General features: G+C 51.4%; 8 protein-coding genes across 8 annotated transcripts; 6 read left to right on the forward strand and 2 right to left on the reverse strand.

Moving 5' to 3' along the window:
• Window positions 1-606: 606 nt before the first annotated feature.
• Window positions 607-2151, forward strand: gel2 (1,3-beta-glucanosyltransferase gel2; the record flags this gene model as incomplete). The annotated part of the gene is made up of 2 exons (XM_022531255.1): window positions 607-737; window positions 870-2151. The coding sequence occupies 2 exons, from the start codon at window positions 607-609 to the stop codon at window positions 2149-2151; spliced, it is 1413 nt and encodes a 470-aa protein (XP_022393016.1).
• Window positions 2152-2885: 734 nt separating this feature from the next.
• Window positions 2886-3482, forward strand: ABOM_004126 (uncharacterized protein; the record flags this gene model as incomplete). Its single annotated transcript, XM_022531256.1, has 1 exon — window positions 2886-3482. The coding sequence occupies one exon, from the start codon at window positions 2886-2888 to the stop codon at window positions 3480-3482; it is 597 nt and encodes a 198-aa protein (XP_022393017.1).
• Window positions 3483-4066: 584 nt separating this feature from the next.
• On the reverse strand, window positions 4067-7497 carry ABOM_004127 (F-box and WD domain protein; the record flags this gene model as incomplete). The annotated part of the gene is made up of 2 exons (XM_022531257.1): window positions 4067-7090; window positions 7153-7497. The coding sequence occupies 2 exons, from the start codon at window positions 7495-7497 to the stop codon at window positions 4067-4069; spliced, it is 3369 nt and encodes a 1122-aa protein (XP_022393018.1).
• Window positions 7498-8145: 648 nt separating this feature from the next.
• On the forward strand, window positions 8146-10577 carry ABOM_004128 (MRX complex nuclease subunit; the record flags this gene model as incomplete). Its single annotated transcript, XM_022531258.1, has 2 exons — window positions 8146-8161; window positions 8233-10577. The coding sequence occupies 2 exons, from the start codon at window positions 8146-8148 to the stop codon at window positions 10575-10577; spliced, it is 2361 nt and encodes a 786-aa protein (XP_022393019.1).
• Window positions 10578-10824: 247 nt separating this feature from the next.
• ABOM_004129 (acyclic terpene utilization AtuA family protein) lies at window positions 10825-12837 on the reverse strand (the record flags this gene model as incomplete). The annotated part of the gene is made up of 3 exons (XM_022531259.1): window positions 10825-12336; window positions 12389-12744; window positions 12810-12837. 3 exons carry the CDS (start codon window positions 12835-12837, stop codon window positions 10825-10827), a joined length of 1896 nt encoding a protein of 631 aa, XP_022393020.1.
• A 665-nt stretch (window positions 12838-13502) lies between these two features.
• On the forward strand, window positions 13503-14388 carry ABOM_004130 (pyridoxamine 5'-phosphate oxidase family protein; the record flags this gene model as incomplete). The annotated part of the gene is made up of 2 exons (XM_022531260.1): window positions 13503-13961; window positions 14044-14388. Coding segments are annotated over 2 exons (804 nt in total), but the record flags the coding sequence as incomplete, so codon positions are not given.
• A 754-nt stretch (window positions 14389-15142) lies between these two features.
• ABOM_004131 (uncharacterized protein) lies at window positions 15143-16267 on the forward strand (the record flags this gene model as incomplete). Its single annotated transcript, XM_022531261.1, has 3 exons — window positions 15143-15308; window positions 15438-15574; window positions 16046-16267. The coding sequence occupies 3 exons, from the start codon at window positions 15143-15145 to the stop codon at window positions 16265-16267; spliced, it is 525 nt and encodes a 174-aa protein (XP_022392952.1).
• Window positions 16268-19525: 3258 nt separating this feature from the next.
• Window positions 19526-21086, forward strand: ABOM_004132 (aldehyde dehydrogenase family protein; the record flags this gene model as incomplete). Its single annotated transcript, XM_022531262.1, has 3 exons — window positions 19526-19587; window positions 19656-19782; window positions 19818-21086. The coding sequence occupies 3 exons, from the start codon at window positions 19526-19528 to the stop codon at window positions 21084-21086; spliced, it is 1458 nt and encodes a 485-aa protein (XP_022392951.1).
• Window positions 21087-21636: the final 550 nt, after the last annotated feature.

Below are 21636 nucleotides of genomic sequence, written 5' to 3' on the forward strand. Positions count from 1 at the left end.
TGCCTTCCTTGGGCATGAATTAAATTAAAAAAAACATTACCATCGCGCAGTTTCAACTTTCAAGACCCTCAGCGCCAAGGGTCTTGTCGGTAAAAGGGGATTGGTTCTAGTGAACTACTAGCCGGGAGTGGAGTCTCATAGTGCTGGAGTATACCCTTTAATGAAACTAAATTGCTGGGCATCAGTTGGCTCGAGGGGGGCCAAGGGCTCGCTCTTACTCAGTCCTTTCTTTTAATTCAAAAAGCCTTCTGCCGGGTCGACTCGCGACTCTTCTCTCTCCTTCCTTCCATTCATTCCTCGTCGCTGTCCTTCTTTTGTTCTGCCCACACTCGCTACTTCCCTCTCGGGTTGTGTTTGATCTTTGTGCGCCTTTGCGCTCGTCACTCGTTCTCTTGTCATACATACCCTCTCCTTTGGAACTTCCTGTGGAAGCACCTCCGTCCGATCCTTTGACTCCTTATACTTGTTTTCCCAGCGAGAGAGATATAGAAAATGCCTTCGGTCGGTTCCCTTCCTTCCCCGATCCCAATCCGATATCCACCTCGATATAGATCCACCGATTACCCGAAAGGGAATGTTGGCTGACTAACCCCGCCGCATGTATAGATGTACACTCGTCTTTTTGCGGCGCTTTGCGCGCTTGCGACCACTGCGAATGCTGTCACCACTATTGAGGTGAAGGGCAAGGACTTTGTCAACAGCAAGAGCGGTGATCGTTTCCAGATCCTGGGTGTCGAGTACGTTCCTGTTCTGTTCTGTTCTGTTCTGATATCTTGTTCACCCTCTATGATCGCTTTGAGATTGATGATATTTGATTGCGTTACCTCGTGGGGAAAGCGGTGGTGTTGATCGTCATGTCTTATCTACAGTTATCAACCCGGCGGTTCTTCCGGCTTCAAGAAGGACAAGGACCCTCTCAGCGACAAGGACGCATGCTTGCGTGATGCCGCTCTCATGCAGCGCTTGGGTGTGAACACCATCCGTGTCTACAACTTGTCGCCCAGCCTCAACCATGACGACTGTGCTTCCATCTTCAACGCGGCCGGCATCTACATGATCCTGGACGTCAACTCCCCTCTGTACGGCAGCTACATCGACCGTACCGCCCCCAAGAGCAGCTACAACGCCGTCTACTACGAACAGGTCTTCGGTGTTATCGAGGCCTTCAAGAACTACCCCAACACCCTCGGTTTCTTCGCCGGTAACGAGGTGATCAACGAGCAGAGTGTCAAGGAGGTTGCCGCTTACATCCGTGCCGTCCAGCGTGACATGAAGGACTACATCAAGAAGAACGTTGACCGCTCCATCCCTGTGGGTTACTCCGCCGCTGATATCCGTCCCTGGTTGATGGATACCCTGAACTACTTCATGTGCGAGGACTCGGACGAGCCCACCTCCCACTCTGACTTCTTCGGTCTTAACTCCTACTCGTGGTGCGGTGAATCGTCCTACACGAAGTCCGGTTACGACGTCCTGACCGAGGACTTCAAGAACGCCTCCCTGCCCGTCTTCTTCTCCGAGTACGGCTGCAACGAAGTGACGCCTCGTGTCTTCACCGAGGTGCAGGCCATCTACGGCGAGGAGATGACCCAGGCCTTCTCTGGTGGTCTGGTCTACGAGTACACCCAGGAGGCCAACAACTATGGTCTCGTCAAGCTCAACGACAGCGACACTGCCACTTTGCTCGTCGACTATGAGAATCTGCAGAAGCAGTATGCTAAGCTCGACATGGACCGCATCCAGGCCTCCAACTCGACCCAGACTTCCTTCAAGGCCCCCAAGTGCAGCTCGGACCTGATCAAGAACGGTACCTTCCTGAGCAAGTTCGACCTGCCCTCCCGTCCCTCCAAGGTCCAGGACATGATCGACAACGGCCTGTCCAAGGCCAACACCGGCAAGCTGGTCGACATCTCCACGACCGCCATCACTCAGAAGATCTACGACCACACCGGCAAGGAGGTCACCGGTATCCAGCTGAAGGCCCTTTCCAGCGGCGAGTCCAACACCCCCGGTAACAGCACCTCCGGAAGCTCCAGCTCCGGCAGTGGCAGCGACTCCGACAACACCAAGGAGAGCGCTGCAGGCAGGATGACCGCTTCCTTCATGGGTCTGGTGGTCGGTGCCGTCGTGGCCGCGGTCTCCGTGCTGTAATTAATTGACTTCGTTGTGTTATATTTCACATTGCGTGCGTTAAATTCACTTGATGTATTGTCTTTTTTCTTCGTGACCGAGATGACTCTGGGATGGTCGGCAAGTTTATGATACCAGTTCTGGGACACTGGGACAACTGACCTACTGGAGATGTTATTTTAGAATGGAGTCTTTTCGCTTCTCATCGGTAGAACGATTTCCTTATAAGTTTAATTGAAGAATGCTCATAAGAAGGGAATAATATGATCGTCCCACTCTTTTACCTACACGAGCCGACCACATACAGAGCGTGATTTGCCCCACAGATGAAAGCTAATCTACTACGATACTCGTAGACTGTCAGCACTAGTGTACCTAAGACTGATCCTGGGCAACATCACCGGTATGCTCGAGGTATAAAAATCCATATACACCACAGGAACTTCCACCCAGTCATCCAAAGAACAGATATCCAAACAAACAAACAAAAAAAATAAAACAAAAAATTCCCAGTGAAACAAAACCAAAATGTCCCCCAAACCAACCATTCTCCTCGTCCACGGCGCCTGGCACACCCCAGCCACTACGAGCCCTACACCACCGCCCTACAGAACGCCGGCTTCGAAGTCCACTGTCCACACCTCCCAACCTGCACGGGCCAGTCCCCCCCAACGGCGACCTTCGCTGACGACGTCGCCCTAATCCGCCAAACCCTGCACACCCTCATCGCCGCCGGGAAACAAATCCTCCTCATCATGCACTCCTACGGCGGCTGCGTCGGCACCGACGCAGCCCAAGACTTCCTCTCCCCCGTCGTCCCCTCCCCAACCACCACCACCACTACCAACAAGAACCAAACCCCAGGAGCAGCAGCAGGAGGAGGAGGGGGAGGCATAATCCACCTCCTCTACCTCTGCGCCTACATCCTGCCCCCCGGCTCATCCATCCAAACCATCATGGACAAGGCCGGCGTAGATGACACCCTCTGGGCCCAGTTCATGGACGACGATGAAGCCGGGCTAACCATGCCCCGGGACCCCGGGCTGTGGTTCTATGAAGGGCTGGAGCAGAAGACGGTGGACAGGTGCGTACAGGCGTTGGTGAGGTTCCCGGTGAGTGTGCTCCGCGAGAAGACGAACGGGGATGCGTGGCGCCGATGTCCGGTTACGTATGTGAGGACTGAGAGGGACTATGCTGTCCCCGGGGCGTTTCAGGATTTGATGCTCGATGGGGTGAGGGGGGAGGAGGGTGTCGAGATTAGGGTTTTGGGGTTCGAGGCTTGCCATAGTGTTTTTTTGTCGAATGTTGAGGATTTGGTGGCGGTTGCTGCTGGGGTGGTTCGGGATATGTAGATATATTGAATGTGGCGTGGTGTTGTTTGTGTCTTGGGGTTTCGTTGGTGTTACCTTGAGGGTAGATTAGGTCTGGATTATTGATATTGATAGCGGCCTGTGTGCACTGAGAATAACCTGTAATACTGAGGTGGAGGTCCGTCTTTCCATGTGCTCGTATGGATACTAGTACAGTCCCCCTTGATACTACTCGCCCGATTGGAGCTCGTAAGTTGAATTTACATTTCTTCCTCGAGTTGTGCGGTGGTGAATGTGTTTGTGGCTCAGTGATACCGCGAAATCATGGCAATCTGCGGCGCATCTAAGAATTTTCGTCTAGATACCTCTCCCACTCTGTTTAGCTCTCTCAGTACATCTTTTATTTTATATTGGGCGAAAGTGTACAGTCATTTGGTTCTTAGCGTCAAAAGACGACAGTCAAAAATTAGTTGCAACGGCCTTACAAGGAGTTATTTTCGGCAGTACTTGAACAGATCCTCAACGGCGATACATAAATCCCGAATTGTATATTAAAAGGCATGATAGCATGATCAAAACAAATGGACACAATAACTAAACCGAAAGCAAATGTACAATGTACGGAATTACAAAGCTCGACCCTTCCCCTTCCCCTTGCCAGACTCACCCCACGAGAGTGATGGGAACTCGTCTGTTTGCTCCGGCGGCTGACTATCGGCAAGACTGAGTTGGATGGCAAGCTCCAGATCGTCTATTTCTTGTTGGTGGCTGCTTTCAGCGACGACTTCTGACGGGGAGAAACTGTGAGAGCTAGATCGAGATCCCTTGGCGTACTTGATGGGAATGTCGGGATATTGCTCAAAAGACCCAGGCCCCTCGTCAAGAAGACTCAGGCGGATCGCTTCAGCAATGTCAGGGGCAAGATCGTCGTCAACAGGCTGCTCGTATGGAGACGAGGAGGATGAAAACTCGTCTGCCGCGACTGAGCTATCGTTCCGCCCGATCGTGTCGCTAGAGGCGGAGCTAGCCATGGAGCTAGCCGCGACATCGCCCCGTTTTTGCGCTTCGCTAGCGAAGGCCTCCTCACTCAGGAGTTGCGCATAAGCGAGAAGCTGCTCTTCGTCTACATCAGGTCCCAGCAGATCGATACCGAATCGGTTGCTGAGGTGCGCCTTCTCCTTGCGATCGGCTTTCTCTTGTCGCACCATCTCCGCCTGTTCATCCTCGATGAAGTCTTGGAGCGCTCCTCGGCCGCTGCTGTTGAAGCGTTGGCCCTCGGGGGTAGAATTGCTGCCCCGACGGCCGCGGCGGAACCGGCGCTTGCTCGTCTTATACTGATCAGCAGCACCGGAGCTGTAGGACCAGTAGCGCAAGTGGGACCCGAGGGCAACCATTCCCCTTAAGACCGTAGGATCAGGATCTAGGCATATAGCCCCACTGGCATAGAAATTGTTTCCAACTCCCTGAATAGAAGCCTCCGCCTGCACTAGTCGACGACGCGCGCGGGAGGAAAAACGCGAATTGATGGTTCGGATAGGTCGAGTAGAAGATGCAAGAGGATCCCAAGCCTGCACAAGTCCGTCATTGCCGCCGTGCACAACGTACAGCGACGTAACAGCAACACAGGACACTTGAGGAGAGTCTGTTTGGACGATGCGGATCGGATTGACGGAGTTGATGATATCCGAGTTCTTCGCCGTAGGAGCGCGTATATCCCAGATAAAGACCCCTCCGGTAGCCGTTCCAATAGCCATGTAGCGCCCCCTTTGGCCGGGAATTTCCGGATCTGAGGGCTGCTTCATGTGCGGCATTGGCGACGACATACCGGAGGAAAGTGTCGAGCTTCCCGACATTCCAAGAAGAGGATCCTCGTCAGGAGTCAGTACAGCATATGCCGAAAGGTCCATTGCGCTTGTTGTGATTTCAATTGACTTGTGATCGCCGAAAACAAAATCTGAGATACGCCATTCCGTATTTGCGGCAGAGCAAACTATTTCACTGAGGCGACTGGAGGCTCGCGAAGGTGGCACGCTTGGTGTGTTGATAGCTGAAGACAGAGACGGAAAGTCAATAGGCCCACCGAATAGAGATGAAGCCATACTTTCACCAGCTTGAGACGTTCCAAAATGAGACGGCGGCATTTCAGCCTGCGTCAATTTTCTGGTGTATCTGCGAATCGATGCCGTCTCATCTTCTCCTATACCACGAGCAATGACGATAACGGACTCACCGGCCCCGTGGCTATCGTCGCCAGCGAAGTCGACTTGCATTTCGCGTCTCATGTCCCAGCCCTCGCAAACCTTCCGGAAGTGTTTCGGCTTAAATGACATAAACTGCTCAATCTCCTTGGTCTCAGCAGCAAGCTGATTCTCATCAAGCTTCATCGAATCCGACGACGACCTCGGACTATAGCTGCCGTCAACAAGCTCCCGACTGTAGGGGTCGGGCCTAGCCGTGCGGCGACTCAACTCTAGAAGCTCCCAACGAACACTCCTGCCGGTCTTCCACGCCAGAGTATCGATTTGCTCAGGGCTCATCTTAGCTGACGGAGGTTCAGGCTGACGCGGCAAGTCTGAAAGGTAGAAAACTTCACCCAAGGCATTAAGAACGGTTGCCCAGATGCGTCGACGGGCGTGACGCTTGGCAGAATAATCGTTGTCGACTGCAATTGCAATGATGGGGACTCCCGGACAGAGAACCCATCGGGCAGTCACTTGGCCTCTTTCGAAGCGCTGTTCATATGTGGGATGAGGCCCGAGTGCATAGGCTGTAAGAACTCCAGAAGAGGTACCGGACATCATTGCGACCAACCCTCCAGTCATTTTCAGGACATTGGAGGACTTGGCGATCCACACAGCGGTGACCGCATTCGTGATCAGATTCAGAGTAGGAATGCCCAACTGCGGCTGTGAGATGGACTCAGTGTGGCCCAAGAATCGCCCGCGTTGCTCCAAGGTTGAGATGAAATAGCTGCGTCCTTGAGGGCATCCCTCGCCGTAGATCATCCCGTAAGGCTGGCTAACGTCCATGCGATTCGGCAGGCCGACCATGTTTCCAGAGCCAAGGCCATACTCGGCTTCACCAGGGAATAAATCCGCGAAATGGCGGAACAGCTGATGGTCAGACAAACCCCATGTCCCAACCTTGACTGAGGAGGGATCGCTGGCAGATGCGATCCCCTGCTCTGACGCCCCATGGATGAAAAGAGGCTGCTTCTTGGTCACCTCGGTCCCAAAGGATGCAGCGAGATGACTGACGGGATACAAAAGCTGGGAGGTGTACGTGACAACGGCGCTGCCATTGCGCATATTTACAGAGCGAACTGTACCGCTCTTTTTGGCAGGGTCGAATTGCGCCGGCTTACCTCGGGCAAGTGACCTCAGCAAGCGGGTCCGCAGAATATACTCGGATCTCCATGACGCTAACGCAGTGAGGCGGGAAAAGAAGCGCTTATCTGAGGTGACCCTCTCGGGTGCGTTGGCCTCAGACAGGTGAGTGCCATTTTCCGCGACATAAGGACCCGGGAAGTAGCGCGAAAATGCAATTCTCCAGGCGTGGGGCGTTGTGACAAGAGTGTGAAACCGGCGCGACACTAATGCCATAGATGACAGAGCCGGTGGTGGCAGGTGCGAGAGGATGTGCGTTAAAACCTCTGGCAGTTCATAGGGTTAGACGGGTCATTGTCCGAGGAGGATTACCAACGGTGACATACCATTGGGAATGCGTTCAGCGACAGATGCGACTCAGTAGACGGGGGCGTTACTCTGAAGCTCAGATCTGTTTGTCTCCAAGGCGACTGCGCCATCGCATTCTCGTACCGAGTGACACGGTCGTAAACCGGTGATGCGGGGGCTGAACCGTCCGTCTTCGCCCGGTTCAAGGGCGACAGGCGAGGTGAGTCAGAGACGCCTTCAATGTCTCCGGCCTCATGGGGAGGTCCAGAGACTTGATGATCGCCATCGAGAACATGTCCATGCTGGGTATTGTGGAAGGACTCTCTGGGGGGCGAATCTGCAGGAGAAGTGCGCTCAGAAACTGCAGCAGGCTCGGATTGCATAAAAAGGTCTCGCGGGGTTAACGGGATCAACGGAGGCGACTGAACCAGGCCAGATTCCGGGTCAGTCAAGGAATACAAGGACGGAATAAGGAGAAGAGTTGATGGCGCGAGAACGACGCTCTATGCGGTGGAGGATGCGAAAGATAAGAAAAAGAGATCTATACAGTCCGAAAGGGAGAAAGAGAGATAAAGATGAATGGAGATGGGGAGGAGTCGTTCAGGGAAAAAGAGGGACCGATGAGAATCGACGTTTGGATCTCGGAGGGGAATGTGTCACGGGCTAGCCCTGTGATTCGTCACGGCCTTTTCGCGTCCCTCTCACGTGAAGACGCGCCGCGGAGGCAAATCAGATTGGAGATCGAACTGTTAGTAATATTACCCAAATAACTAACTATCGTTCAATTTGATGGTATTTCGATCAGATCGACTCCGGACTGTGAGTTAATTAAGCATGCATCACGGCACCCTGCACAAAGACCGTGCATAATCCCCTGCCATTGGTCCTATCCAGCGGCTTGTTTTTCCAGGCAACAAACACCCTCCCATTACAGCCTGACGGAATCCCCATTTAATAGTGGCCCCGTCCGCATCACAATATCCACCTTCTTCGACACTTTCACCTTATGCGGACTGGAGTGATTTCTTATAATGCCCGAGCTTGGTGGTAAGTAGACAATTCGCCATTTTTTTGTTTTCTTTTTTTTGTTCTCAGACAATCTAAGTAACAAGAAGCAGACGCGGAAACGATCCGCATCCTCGTTGCAACCGACAACCATGTCGGGTACAACGAACGAGACCCGATCAGGGGCGATGACAGTTGGAAGAGTTTCCATGAGGTGATGTGCCTGGCCCGCGAGCGTGACGTTGACATGGTACTCCTCGCGGGCGATCTCTTTCATGAGAACAAGCCTTCCCGGAAGTCCATGTACCAAGTAATGCGCTCGATCAGGATGAACTGTCTGGGCGATAAGCCCTGTGAGCTGGAAATGCTCAGTGATGCCAGTGAAAACTTCCAAGGGGCGTTCAACCATGTTAATTACGAAGATCTCGACATCAATGTGGCTATCCCCATTTTCTCGATCCATGGCAACCATGATGACCCCTCTGGAGAGGGCCATTTGGCGGCGTTGGACTTACTCCAGGTTTCCGGACTACTCAACTATTATGGACGGACGCCTGAGTCCGATAACATTCAGATAAAGCCGGTCCTGCTTCAGAAGGGCCGGACCAAATTAGCACTATATGGTATGAGTAACGTCCGAGATGAACGATTATTCCGTACATTTCGCGACGGAAAGGTCAAGTTCTACCAGCCTTCGATTCAGAAAGAGGACTGGTTCAACTTGATATGTGTCCACCAGAATCACCACGCTTATACGGAAACCGGATACCTCCCCGAAAACTTCCTCCCGGAGTTTCTTGACCTCGTGATCTGGGGCCACGAACATGAGTGCTTGATTGATCCGAAATTGAACCCTGAGACTAAATTCCACGTTATGCAGCCCGGATCCTCTGTGGCAACATCACTTGTCCCCGGAGAGGCAGTAACAAAACAGGTGTCGATCGTCAGTATCACCGGACGCGACTTCAAATGCGAGCCGATCCCACTGAAGACCGTGCGACCGTTTGTCATGAAAGAAATTGTCCTCTCCGAGGAGAAGGGGGCTCAAAAGTTGGCTCGGAAAGAAAACAACCGGACTGAAGTAACCCGTTTTCTGATGGCAATCGTCGAGGAGCTCATTGAACAAGCGAAAAATGGATGGCTGGCGATGCAGGAAGATGTTGAAGAAGATGAGGAGGTAGAGGCGCCCTTGCCACTAGTGAGACTGCGTGTGGAGATCTCCACGCCAGAAGGAGGCAGCTATGATTGTGAGAATCCTCAGCGGTTCTCTAATCGTTTCGTAGGCAAGGTCGCAAATGTGAATGATGTTGTACAGTTTTACAGGAAGAAAAAGAACACAGCAGCCCGCAAGAAAGATGATGACGTCGATGCAACAGCAGTCTCCCATCTCTCGACGCTAGACACGGTGAAAGTGGAGCAGTTGGTGCGCGAATTTCTCTCTGCCCAGTCGTTGAGTATCCTTCCACAGAATTCATTTGGGGATGCTGTGGCTCAATTCATTGACAAAGACGACAAGCATGCCATGGAGATGTTCGTGAATGAATCGTTAGAAAGTCAAATCAAACACCTCATGGCCCTGGATCGTGACAACGATGTCATGGACGATGAAGAAGAGGCGCAAAGCTCGCTGCAGCAGGCAATGGAGAAATATCGAAATCAGATGGAAGACATGTTCTCTCGAGGCATCAAGAAGAGTTCGCGAGGGAAGAAGCGCTTTAAGCCTAAACCAGGTGGCTGGGACACTGAATTCGACGGCGTCTGGGAGGACCAACCGGGGGCACTCATACATTCAGATAATGAGGGTGATCCCAATGAAGAGGATGCTGCAGAGGATGGCACAGAACCTGCTATCACGAAAACAACGTCAACTCGTGGTCGGGGCCGAGGCCGCGGAGGAAGAACGGCCGTTACTACAACTACTCGCAAAGCAACTATCACCGCGAAGACCACATCAACGGCACCCAAGAAAACGGCACCCAAGAAACCTACTAGAGGACGGAAGAAAGCCATATCAGACGAGGAGGATGAGGAAGAGGAAGAGGATGTCGTCATGCTGGACGATGATGACGAAGATGTAGCCCCTCCCGCGGCTCAAGCCCTCTCCGACGATGAAGACGATGATTCACAATCTCTATTTGTGAAGCAACCTTCAGCCCGAAGCCGCAAAGCAGCGCCCTCGACGACGACCACCCAACGTCGAGGACGGACCGCGCCATCCCCGGCGCCATCATCGAATACCATTGGAGGAGCCACTACGCGTAGGTCTGCAACGACACGAGGCAAGCAAACACAGATGACGCTGGATTTTACCGGTTCCCAAATAAGTGCTCGCGAGAGCCAGACCACCTCGAGGTCGACGAGACCGAGCCGGAAGACTCGAGCTACGAGTGTATTGAGCGAGGAAATTGATGATGACAGTGATGCCTTCGAATCTGCGCCACCCCCCCGAAGGAGGTAGACTTCCACATCAGTAGGCTCGAAGGAAGAGAATGCATGCCTTTCATACGTGGGCATTTTCGGCAGATTATGATGTACTTGCATTCATGGCGTTTTATGTACAGTATGGGACAATTTCAATCAATGTGATGAAAACTCAATGCCAAGCAAAGCGTCTTTCCTAGATTATCCGCAAGAGGGTCACCTGTGATTTAATATACCTAGCTATTGACACCAAGGAGGCTATACCTGCAGATAGCGACGAACAATTACAACTTGCCACGGTTCAAAAACTTGACTGGTAGATCCACCCATTTTGCTCGCAGATACTCGGCAACATTCTTTCCCAGGAAGTCAACTGTAGTTGTCGCGCCAACACCCCGGTCGAGGAGGTTGCGGAACAAAAAGTGTACACCACGGAGGTTTGGAAGCTCGAATCGCTCGATCTGTAGCTGAGGGTTCGACCGGTATTCCTCTCCTAGAAGCTCCTGCGCCTTTGGAATGGAGAGCAGTGAGCGCAGCCAAAGGTATTCATCGTTGTGGCGAACCCAGAACCCGCAGTTTGCGTCGGGTCCCTTGTCGCCCGATCGAGCATGGACAATCCATCCTAGGGGGCCTCTAGTTGTAGGCCCGAAGTCTAGGTCGCGGTTGGCAGGGGGTTCGGTAATTGCCTGTGAGGGTTGTCGAGGCGGGAACTCTTGGGTCGTGGGCGGTGGAGGGATGTCCAGCACTTGATTCTTCCACGGGAGGTGCACACGGTGCTTCACATCTGCTTGGGGCAGAAGGCTAACATAATACTCATATATGGGCTTTGGGAATCCCTGTCGTGCATCGAGGTGGAAGGTAGCGCCGGGATAGCCTTGCATGATATTGTCGGTGATATGGCGAAGAAAGTTACTTGGGGCTATATCGTCTGCTTTACGAGCTTGGGCAACAATTCGAAAGGTGACGGTGGCGCTGTTTTGGTCTCGAGGGTCGTCTGGTGCTGAACCTAATGTAAAGAATTCGAGGGCTGTGTAGTTGGACGAATATGGGGCGAGAAGGTGGCGAATCTGGTCCTCCAGCATTCGTGCTTTCGCGTCGATGTCCAGCCCAACCAGAAACCATGAAGCCTCTGCTTGGAAACCGCCACGGGCTGTGATACCGACTTTGGTCGTTGGTGGAGGTGGTGCAGATCGGACGCCGTGCACAGCCACGCGATTAGTACCGACTTGTTCGAAGTGGATGTCCGCTAGTACGGCAGTAACGTCTGAGTTGAAGTACCAAGGGCCCTGGATTTCGTATAAGAGCTGGGAGGAACAGGTGTCGACAGTAACAGCGCCACCGGGAGCAGAAGATTGCATTGTGATAACCACTTTCCCGTCTGTGGCAATTTCAGCAATAGGATAACCGAGATTACGCCAGCCATCACTACCGACTTTCTCCAGCGTCTTGAAACCGGTGAAATTGCCTCCACATACATAGTTGCTACATTCGATAAGATGTCCAGCAACAAATGCATTGGCCAACTGGTCGAGATCGCTGCGGTTCCACCCATGATACCAGTACGCAGCTCCAATAACAGGGGATGCATCTGATACTCGTCCGCACAGAACAATATCCGCCCCTTGAGACAAGGCTGCGGCAATTCCCAGGCCTCCAAGATAGCACTGAGCATAAATTGGCTCGAAATTCCAGCCGGAAAGGGTCTCTCCTGTATAGACATTTTTGAAGGTTGATTTACCAGTGGACAAAGCCGTTTTCACTGTTGAGAGCACCTCGTCGCCAGAGACCCAAGCCACCTGGAGTATATCAATACATGCAATGTGCAGAGTACTCTAACAACGGACTTACCTTTAGATTCAAGCCCTTGGCCTTGACCATTTGTGTTACCACTTTATAAAGCCCTTCCGTGTCTGCGTTTCCCGCGTTGACCGCTACTTTGATGCCATATTTCGCCAAATCATCTAGGGCCGGCTCTAGAGCCAAAAGAAATGCAAGCTCATATCCCGGTGCAGTTGTTGGCACCGCCGAGGCGTTATTACCAGCTACCTCCCGGGCTTTATCTTGATCTATCCGCCGTGCTGCCCCCGTGACCATGTTCGCCTCGCTCATGAAGTCGGCGATGATGACGTCGACGGGGTCTCGAGGGTAGTTACGAGCGAACTCGGTGATGGCATGTCGACGGTCGGACGCAGAGCCCGAAGCACCTGTTGGTGGCTCAGTCAATCTCGTCTCTCATGGGGAAGGGATGATGCTAGAAATTGCGACTGACCTGCAATGCGAACTGGGCGAGAACTCATGATATCTTTCAGTGATGTATCTATCTACTACGCGAGCAGGAGGTGAACAATTTTCTCAGCGGAGATGCAATTGATGGGGAACCGGATGTTTTAAAGGTCATCAAGTGGTCCATCTTCCCACTAGTGAATCTTGTTGTCGATCATCCAAAATATGTAATGGCCGAGGAGGACTTTCGGTTGTCGGTTCGGAGATGCGGGGTTCATTGGGCCGATGTATTAACCTGATGAATCAAGGATAGTGGGATAATGCAAAGTATAACTAGCGGACAATCACCTCCATTGACGTATCTGAATCGAAGCTTTACGGGACTGTGAAGAGGAATGAATGATGGTGGAGCTCTTCAGCTCTTGCTTGTTGCGGTTTAGTCCATGAGATCACATGTGGATAACAGATTCGATCGATGTGGGTCACGGGGGCAGGACAGCCCCAGAATATGCTATGTAGTATACTTTGAACAGCTCGTATCTGCTTAGAGTGTTGTTGGCTGGGAGACCTCATTCTTCTCTTTATTTTTAATCTATTTGTCATAGTTTACAGGGATCACATCCGTATCGCGTTATCGTGCTTACATGTAGACAGTCACGACTCACCATACCGTTCGGAGTAAGACATGGTTTCCGAACCCCCCCACTTGTTATATATTTGGGCGAGGGATACGGAGTAGGGAGAACCATATCCTTGTCACCTCCCACCTCCATTGCCACTAATAGTCCATCCTGATCCATCACCAATGGTTCAATACTACGACTCTATCTCAGATGACATTCGCGACTGGGCTTTACGCCAGAGTGTCTTCTTCGTGGCCTCGGCGCCTCTGCGTGGTCGCCACGTGAACCTGTCCCCGAAAGGCCTCCCAGACGCTTCTTTCGCAGTGTTGGGCCCTAACGAAGCAGCTTACGTAGATGCGACGGGTTCTGGCAATGAGACGATTAGTCATTTGCGAGAAAATGGTCGTATTACTGTGATGTTCTGCTCTTTCGATAAGTCACCGCGCATTCTACGACTTTTCTGCACAGGCTCCGTTGTTGAATGGACCGATCCAGGGTTTCCTCAATATTTGGAGCGCATGGCAGGAAAAAATGTCACAGGCGCCCGTGCTGTTATTTGTTTGGACGTTTTCAAGGTTCGTTATTTGCCTGTTATACCGTTCCTGCATTTACGTTCATTGTCGCATACTTCATATCCTGTATACTCATAGTTTGCAGGTCCAAACATCGTGTGGGTTCGGTGTGCCACAGCTAGCTTTGACTCATGACCCGGAGACCAACGAAGTGAAACCATATCTCAAAGACCGCGAAACTATGAGCTATTGGGCTGGTAAAAAGGCGAGTGCAGGCCAGATGCGCGCATATCAGCAAGAGTGGAACTCTAGTAGTCTAGACGGGCTTCCGGGCCTTCATTCTGCATTGAGAGATAATCACAAGAGTGTATGGTGGGCCCAGTTGGACGGTTGGATGAACCGCCATCGGGATGAACTAGAAACGACGAAGACTTCAATCTTGCTTTTGTTTGTGGGTATGACCATCCTGCAATGGGTTGGATATATATAGATTGATTGTTCATGATAATGTATCTGTTGTATGCGAGAGATGATATGCGACACGATTGACGTGGTTGTCTTGATGGGACTTTTCTTGCTATTATATATATGGCTTTATATCTTTTTGGTATTTACCGTGCAGTCGCAAGGGAGATCGATTTTAGATTTTAAATCTGCTTAGTTCATCATAATGTGTGATCGACATCATAGCGAGACTCTAGTATCTAGGAGGCGCGGTTTTCAAGGACCTAGGCAGGGAATATTGACACGCCTGTCTGCCTTATATCACAAATAATTTGGTGTGATAGTCAAGGCCCATTTGGACGCACTTAACTGACATGAGGGGTGCGATTCTATTGAGCTTTGAAGCATGACGCATCGTCCCTGAACTTGTGTTTATATAGCAACTGCAGCACCTTATATTACACAAATGGGTAGCTACCTCAGTGAATAATGTTGCCTTGAACCCCCTGGATACCAAGGCAACACAGCCCCCATCTGATGGTGATATATGTATGGCTTGATAGATTATGTATCTGATTGGTTCCTTAGGCTAACAGTCACCAAGAGACCTTCGAACTGCCAATCCTTCAATTGAAAACCGTCTGACATGTTAAATTCAACTATATATAAGTGCAGTTGCGCAGGCTGAAACGCCATGAACATCAGAAAGATCATGCTCCTTGCCGATTCCGTGGTGCCATTGCGCAAAAGAACCCTCTCAGAACAAGATTACTGTCTTATCGAAAGTCGAAACAGGCCACATGTCTCAACAGTCTCATCTATGTTGCCTTGGAGGTGTGGGCACCCCACCGTCAGACAAACCGAAGAATTTTGACGAATTGAATATCAGCAACGTTGGGGAGAATTGGGACGAGGTATTTACGCTCTCATACAACTTCAGAGTTTGGGTCATTACCGACAGCCGAGGTATGTATACTACCGAGTTTACAGCATCCATTGTAGTCTTACTGAGATTATTCGGCTAGATGAGTGCTACGTGGGTCGGTGACCGCTTCTAACCTTAAGTTGCTTACAAACAGCGTTATTCTCAACAAGGTGACTGGAAATTGTGGCCCCAAGGCTACTTCCTGTGTCCCAGTATTTGGATTGCTGTGGCTAACAAATTGGCAAAGGAGAAGACATGCCTTGGTGAGCACGGAGCTGTGGTCAAGGTCGATGCCAATGCTAAGGAGGTGCATTTGAAAGATGGCAAGTTGTGCATATGCAGTGAACGATTATCTGCTTGTTATTGAACGTCGTATGGATGGTGATAAAATATGGGTCTCTTGTCTCTACTATAAATGTTGACTACCTCACTGAGTTTATGGGCGATGTTGCGCTTTAATCTTCTCTTGTATTCCTCGATCAATGTGACTCGGGTGGAATTCATGGCCAGCGCCTTGAGTGTATTGGAGACAAGTAATGGATATGTCCTCCGTGGAACCTGTCTTGAGCCTTGAAACCAGTGGTTTTGATGTGCCTTTTATAGCCTTTTTCCCCTGAATGTACCTGTTCCCTTCACCATGCCACAGTCTTCTTCAACTACCCACTTTCTAATCAGCCTAACGAGGGCGTTAAGTTCTCAAATCAAGCAACTTGCCAATGGCCTAAGGCCTGCATCATCAGATCCGCAGCGGGGTCGTTGCTGATCTATCATGCTATAGGTCTCCAAATCTTTCTACAAGTCAGTCAATCACAAAATATTGGCCGGCGGCATTTGGGGCCTTGAAAACACCAACTTGTCGAAACCCAATGACGAGATTGTGAGCACGTATGTTCATCGCTTTGACCACGGATATCCCACGTCCCCTGGAGCGCAACGTGCACTGACCGATATCTTACACACTACCTCCAACAGAAGACCGTTCTGCCTTGAGGCCGCTTAGAATCATGGAAGTACTGGGCTGATAACCAGGATCATAGGTAAGTTGACTATCCAACATTGCAAGCGGAGATGGCGGGCTGAACAGTCTCCGGTTTCCGGCTCGGCGTTGAGGCGGTTGATCACATCGTTTCCCACGGCCTTGAGGTGACCTTATCTAACTTGGCCTTTATCAAATCTTCACTAGCACCTAGCGTCTGTTTACCAAGGGTCTCCGCAAGTAACTATATGGATACTGGTTTGATTGGCTGCGGAGGGGTCGTTATGTATTGGTCAGTATAATTGGGTGTGTCTCATCATGATTCAGCTCCATCGCAGGCCATTAGAGCATAATATTGTACATGAACTTTGTTATAGACTTATTGTTACCCTTGAATATTTGATGCAGATGTAAAAATAAGCATATACTCAAATGCAACACTATCTGTAGCCTCAGGGCAGACTGACAACCCGGTGGGGTGGGCAGGGGGATAATGCTGCCTCAGGAAAGAAACCGAAAACGTGACACCGGCACAGTGAACCAGCCAGCACCGACACCTCAGCTCCTCCAACAGACCACAGAAGTCATTAGAGCACCGGATGAACTTGTACATATATAAAACCTGGTATCACTGCACGAGTTCATTTGTCAAATCCCCGACCAAAGATAACTGGTTACTTAGATGAAACTGACTTGAAGACCTACTTCGGATATCCATTGTATATATCGTTCAAGTTGTGTCAAACTCTGTGGTTCCACTGCGCGCGGATGGTCTGTCCTTTAAGCTTTACAAGTCTGTGGAGGATCACCGGGATGGGTATGGGGTTGACGTCGGATGCGGGGGATAAGCCTTGCGTGTCGGCCAAATGGGAAAGCCTTCCCAGCCACCCAGCATCAACACCAAATAAAGGCGAGCCTCTTCTCGTGTTACATTCCGGCCGCGCCTCGTATGCACGATGATGTGAGGATTCAAATCCCGTCCCCCTTGCGTACGAGCCGAATGCCGTGATAGCCTCCGGTAACCCGAGAGTACGGCGGGAGGATCAGATTGCGGGGATTAGAATCCTTCGAGACAGGATGTGCTGAAGCCCGGTGGTCCGATCTGAGTCGAACGCGCCCGATAAAGATGTGCACAGTAAGGATGCAGATCTCTACCGACATGGACTTGTCGCAGCTCGTGTCCTGCTGAGCACGATGGTTTATGGCTAGGGTGGCATTCAAGGTACGGGAGCTTGTTTAGGGATTGCATATCGGGTGAACCTTGGTCCTCTATGGTTTTGAAGCTTAACGCGCCGTCATGTTACCACTTGTTACTTGCGGTTCCAGACCCTCCTTCCTCGCAAGCCATGGCCTTAAATGGCATACTATAGTTCCGACGCGGCCCGATTGCATCCCCAGAGTCAGCCGATGATTGCCAACTAGTCATCCACGTTGCAGCGAGGAGTTTGCGACCGATATCAGCCTGGGGTGAGCGTCTATCATCTCCTGCATTGGTCACGTGGTCATATACATAACAGTACTACTAGTAACTCGTACTCTGCTACTAGTAGTACTAGATACCGGTCTCCATGATGTACATGCAACCTGCAATGATCGGGGTCCTTGATTGGACAGGGGATATGTGACCGGAAGTGTTTCATTGGGATGCACCGCCGCCAGGGAATTTTAGAGCTAACCAAAGTCCCAAAAGTCGCCGGCGGGAAGGAAGTTCAGCCGGTCCAGTGGGGACGGAGGGGACTTGGCACTCTCCCAGTCAAACACTTTGTCTCATGACACACGCCGCCAATTGGTGCTCAGTGCTCAGCCTGGACACGATGATGCAGCTGGGCTATTACCAGCCCGGGAATATCAATTCTCAGTTTCCATAGTGATTGCCACAGAGGGGTGCTCCGTCACCAAGATCATAGTGTAACTGATTACACGATCGTTCATTACCACCAAGGTACGGGCTACAGCTACTGTCTACCTCCCAGACTACCTTGTTAGGTGCAGGAAGGCTAGTTCCTCCTTTGACCTACCAAATGCAAGCAAGGCCGCGAACAACCCCGGGTCTGGACCAATCTTTACCCCATTCAGTAAGACTTTCGCCCCGTTGATTTGTCGTAATTAGTGAGATTTGTTCTGGAGACGCTTGTTGGGTACCAAGACCGGAGCTAGTTGGCAGTAGTAGGGGATACCGAATGAGGAGAATGGATATAATGATTAGCGACTATCTACTCTATATTCTAGGCGTCTGCATAATTTGCTCTATCTGTTTGCCATGTTGGGAATCTTGGGATTGTTGAAGATGCGTAGGCGGGGGAACTAGGCTGCTGACGATATAGCGGGGCAGCTTTCCCCCTGTATCAACCCTAATTCCTCCGCGACCATGAGAGTAACTTGATGGTCGACGGAATTGCTTTTTTTTAAAAAAAAACTTGTTTTAAACACCATACAGAATCCCCACGTGGATCTTTTAGTAGAGAGTTACATGAACCGCACTGGGGGAACCAGAAAGACAGAAAAGACCAAAAGAAAAATTGGAGAGATGATGCAATTTCACGAAGAGCGGAAGTACTCCTGGGTGCGTCAGAGTTGGTGGGAATCCATGGACTGGGAGGGTCAGACTAACACGAAGACGTTGTATCAAAACGGATAGGGTGCCAAATTTCCAGAGACCGAAAGTGGATCGGCAAGGCCGGGGATAAGCGCTGACTGGCCTGAGGAACCCCGCACGATCGTCTGGAAAGACAGCTACGGTGGGGTACCGGTGGATCCCCCGTCTTCAATACAGCCTCGGGCCCTGGCCCCTCAGCCAATCGGGGCCCGGGATGGAAGTGGGATTACTGAACCTGACCGGTAAAATTACGGGCCACGCTAACGTGGGAAGTACTACTAGTAGTACTAGTAATCAACTTACAGGCTTCCCCTCCTTCGTCGGTGTTATCACTGAGCTTCTCCAGTCAATGGTTTGATGATTCCCCCTCCTTGATTTGTTTTTGGGTCAGTTCTCTTTTTTTTTTCTTATTTGACTTTTGATTTTCATTTCTAATCAATTCCTTTCCTTTTCTATTTTTTATTTTTTTGTTTTCCGCTTCCCACCTTTCCCCTCCTGGCCCATTCGGTCCTGTCCATTCGCCAGTGCAATTGAGAGGTATTAATACCGTGGGATTTCCCCCTCCTTTGCCTGATACCGTTGCTTCTTCTCCTCATCTCCCCTCCTCTGAACACCTCTCTCTATACCAACACCCCACTCCTTCCTAGTGATACCCCCTTTCTCATTTCTTCATATCCTCCCTCACCATGGCTAACCTTTTCGCCACCCTCGAGACCCCTTCGGGCAAATACGAGCAGCCCTTGGGCCTGTATGTCATCCCGCCACCCTTGCTATCTTCCCTCGGAGATGCCTTGCTAACAGATGGTTGCCGCGTAGGTTCATCAACAATGAGTTCGTCGAGGCAAAGAGTGGCCGCACTTTCGAGACCATCAACCCCACCAACGAGAAGTCAATTATCGCTGTCCAGGAGGCGGACGAGAACGATGTCGAAGATGCCGTCAAGGTGCCCGTGCTGCCTTCGAGGGCGAGTGGAGGCAGGTGACTCCCTCGGCACGTGGCCGCCTGCTCACCAAGCTGGCCGACCTCTTCGAGCGTGATATCGACACCCTGGCTGCTATCGAGTCCCTTGACAACGGCAAGGCCTTCAGCATGGCCAAGGGTGACGTTGCCAACGCCGCCAACTGCCTTCGCTACTACGGTGGCTGGGCCGATAAGATTCACGGCCAGACCATTGATACCAACCCTGAGTCTCTCACCTACACCCGCCACGAGCCCATTGGCGTCTGTGGTCAGATCATCCCCTGGAACTTCCCTCTTCTGATGTGGTCCTGGAAGATTGGACCTGCCGTTGCTGCCGGTAACGTCGTCGTCCTCAAGACGGCTGAGCAGACTCCCCTGTCCGGTCTCTATGCCGCTAAGCTCATCAAGGAAGCTGGCTTCCCTGCTGGTGTGGTTAACATCATCTCTGGTTTCGGCCGTGTTGCCGGTGCTGCTATCTCCAGCCACATGGATATTGATAAGGTTGCCTTCACCGGTTCGACCCTGGTTGGTCGTATGATTCTCCAGGCCGCCGCCAAGAGCAACCTGAAGAAGGTCACTCTGGAGTTGGGTGGCAAGTCCCCTAACATTGTCTTCGACGACGCCGACATCGACAACGCCATCTCTTGGTCCAACTTCGGTATCTTCTTCAACCACGGCCAGTGCTGCTGCGCCGGTTCTCGTATCCTGGTCCAGGAGGGCATCCACGACAAGTTCGTTGCCCGCTTCAAGGAGCGCGCCGCTGCCAACAAGCTCGGCAACCCCTTCACGGCCGACACCTTCCAGGGCCCCCAGGTCTCGCAGCTGCAGTTCGACCGCATCATGGAGTACATCGACCACGGCAAGAAGGAGGGTGCTACCGTCGCCACCGGTGGTGAGCGTCACGGAACCGAGGGTTACTTCATCCAGCCTACCGTCTTCACCGATGTCCACAGCGACATGAAGATTGCCAAGGAGGAGATCTTCGGCCCCGTCGTCACCGTCCAGAAGTTCAAGGATGAGGAGGAGGCCATCAAGATCGGTAACAGCACCTCGTACGGTCTTGCCGCTGCCGTCCACACCAAGAACGTCAACACTGCCATCCGCGTGTCTAACGCTCTCCGGGCCGGAACCGTCTGGATCAACAACTACAACATGATCAACTACCAGGCTCCCTTCGGTGGCTTCAAGGAGTCGGGTATTGGTCGTGAACTGGGCTCCTACGCCCTCGAGAACTACACCCAGGTCAAGACTGTGCACTACCGCCTGGGCGACGCTCTCTTTGCTTAAATGAAAATTTATGATGAAATAATGAAATATTTTACCCGTTCCATTTTGGCGATGGCTTTGATCTTCTTTGTCATTTCATGTAAACATAGGATATGAATTCACGATGAAATTGTGGCTACCTACTGCTTTGAACCGTAACAGTTACCCTACTAGTCCAAATGAGCCCAATAACGTAGACCAGACTAAGGAGGCCATTAGTCTTTCCAGGACAGTGTCATAAACCGAATACGTATATGCTGTGCGGTCGGGAGTGCATGAACCGAAGCGAATGAATGTCGTCTCCATAATTCACTCGCCGAGATGACCGACTCTCATGCCGCGGGGTCACGTCCTCGGGTCAGTCCACCCCGAGATTCCCCTCGGGGGGTAATACACCGAAAAAGCCGGATCCATGAAATCTCCAACCAAAACCTTCTGATCCAGCCAGATCCATGAACAACAAATGATAATATCCCGAGCCATACAACAAAGCTTTATTACCACTCTCCCCTGCAAGAATCCACTTCAAAACATGTTAATCCCGTAATACGCCTAGTATGATATATCCGGT

The sequence above is a fragment of the Aspergillus bombycis genome (assembly GCF_001792695.1).
Source record: "Aspergillus bombycis strain NRRL26010 chromosome Unknown contig00010, whole genome shotgun sequence".
NCBI lineage: Eukaryota > Fungi > Ascomycota > Eurotiomycetes > Eurotiales > Aspergillaceae > Aspergillus > Aspergillus bombycis.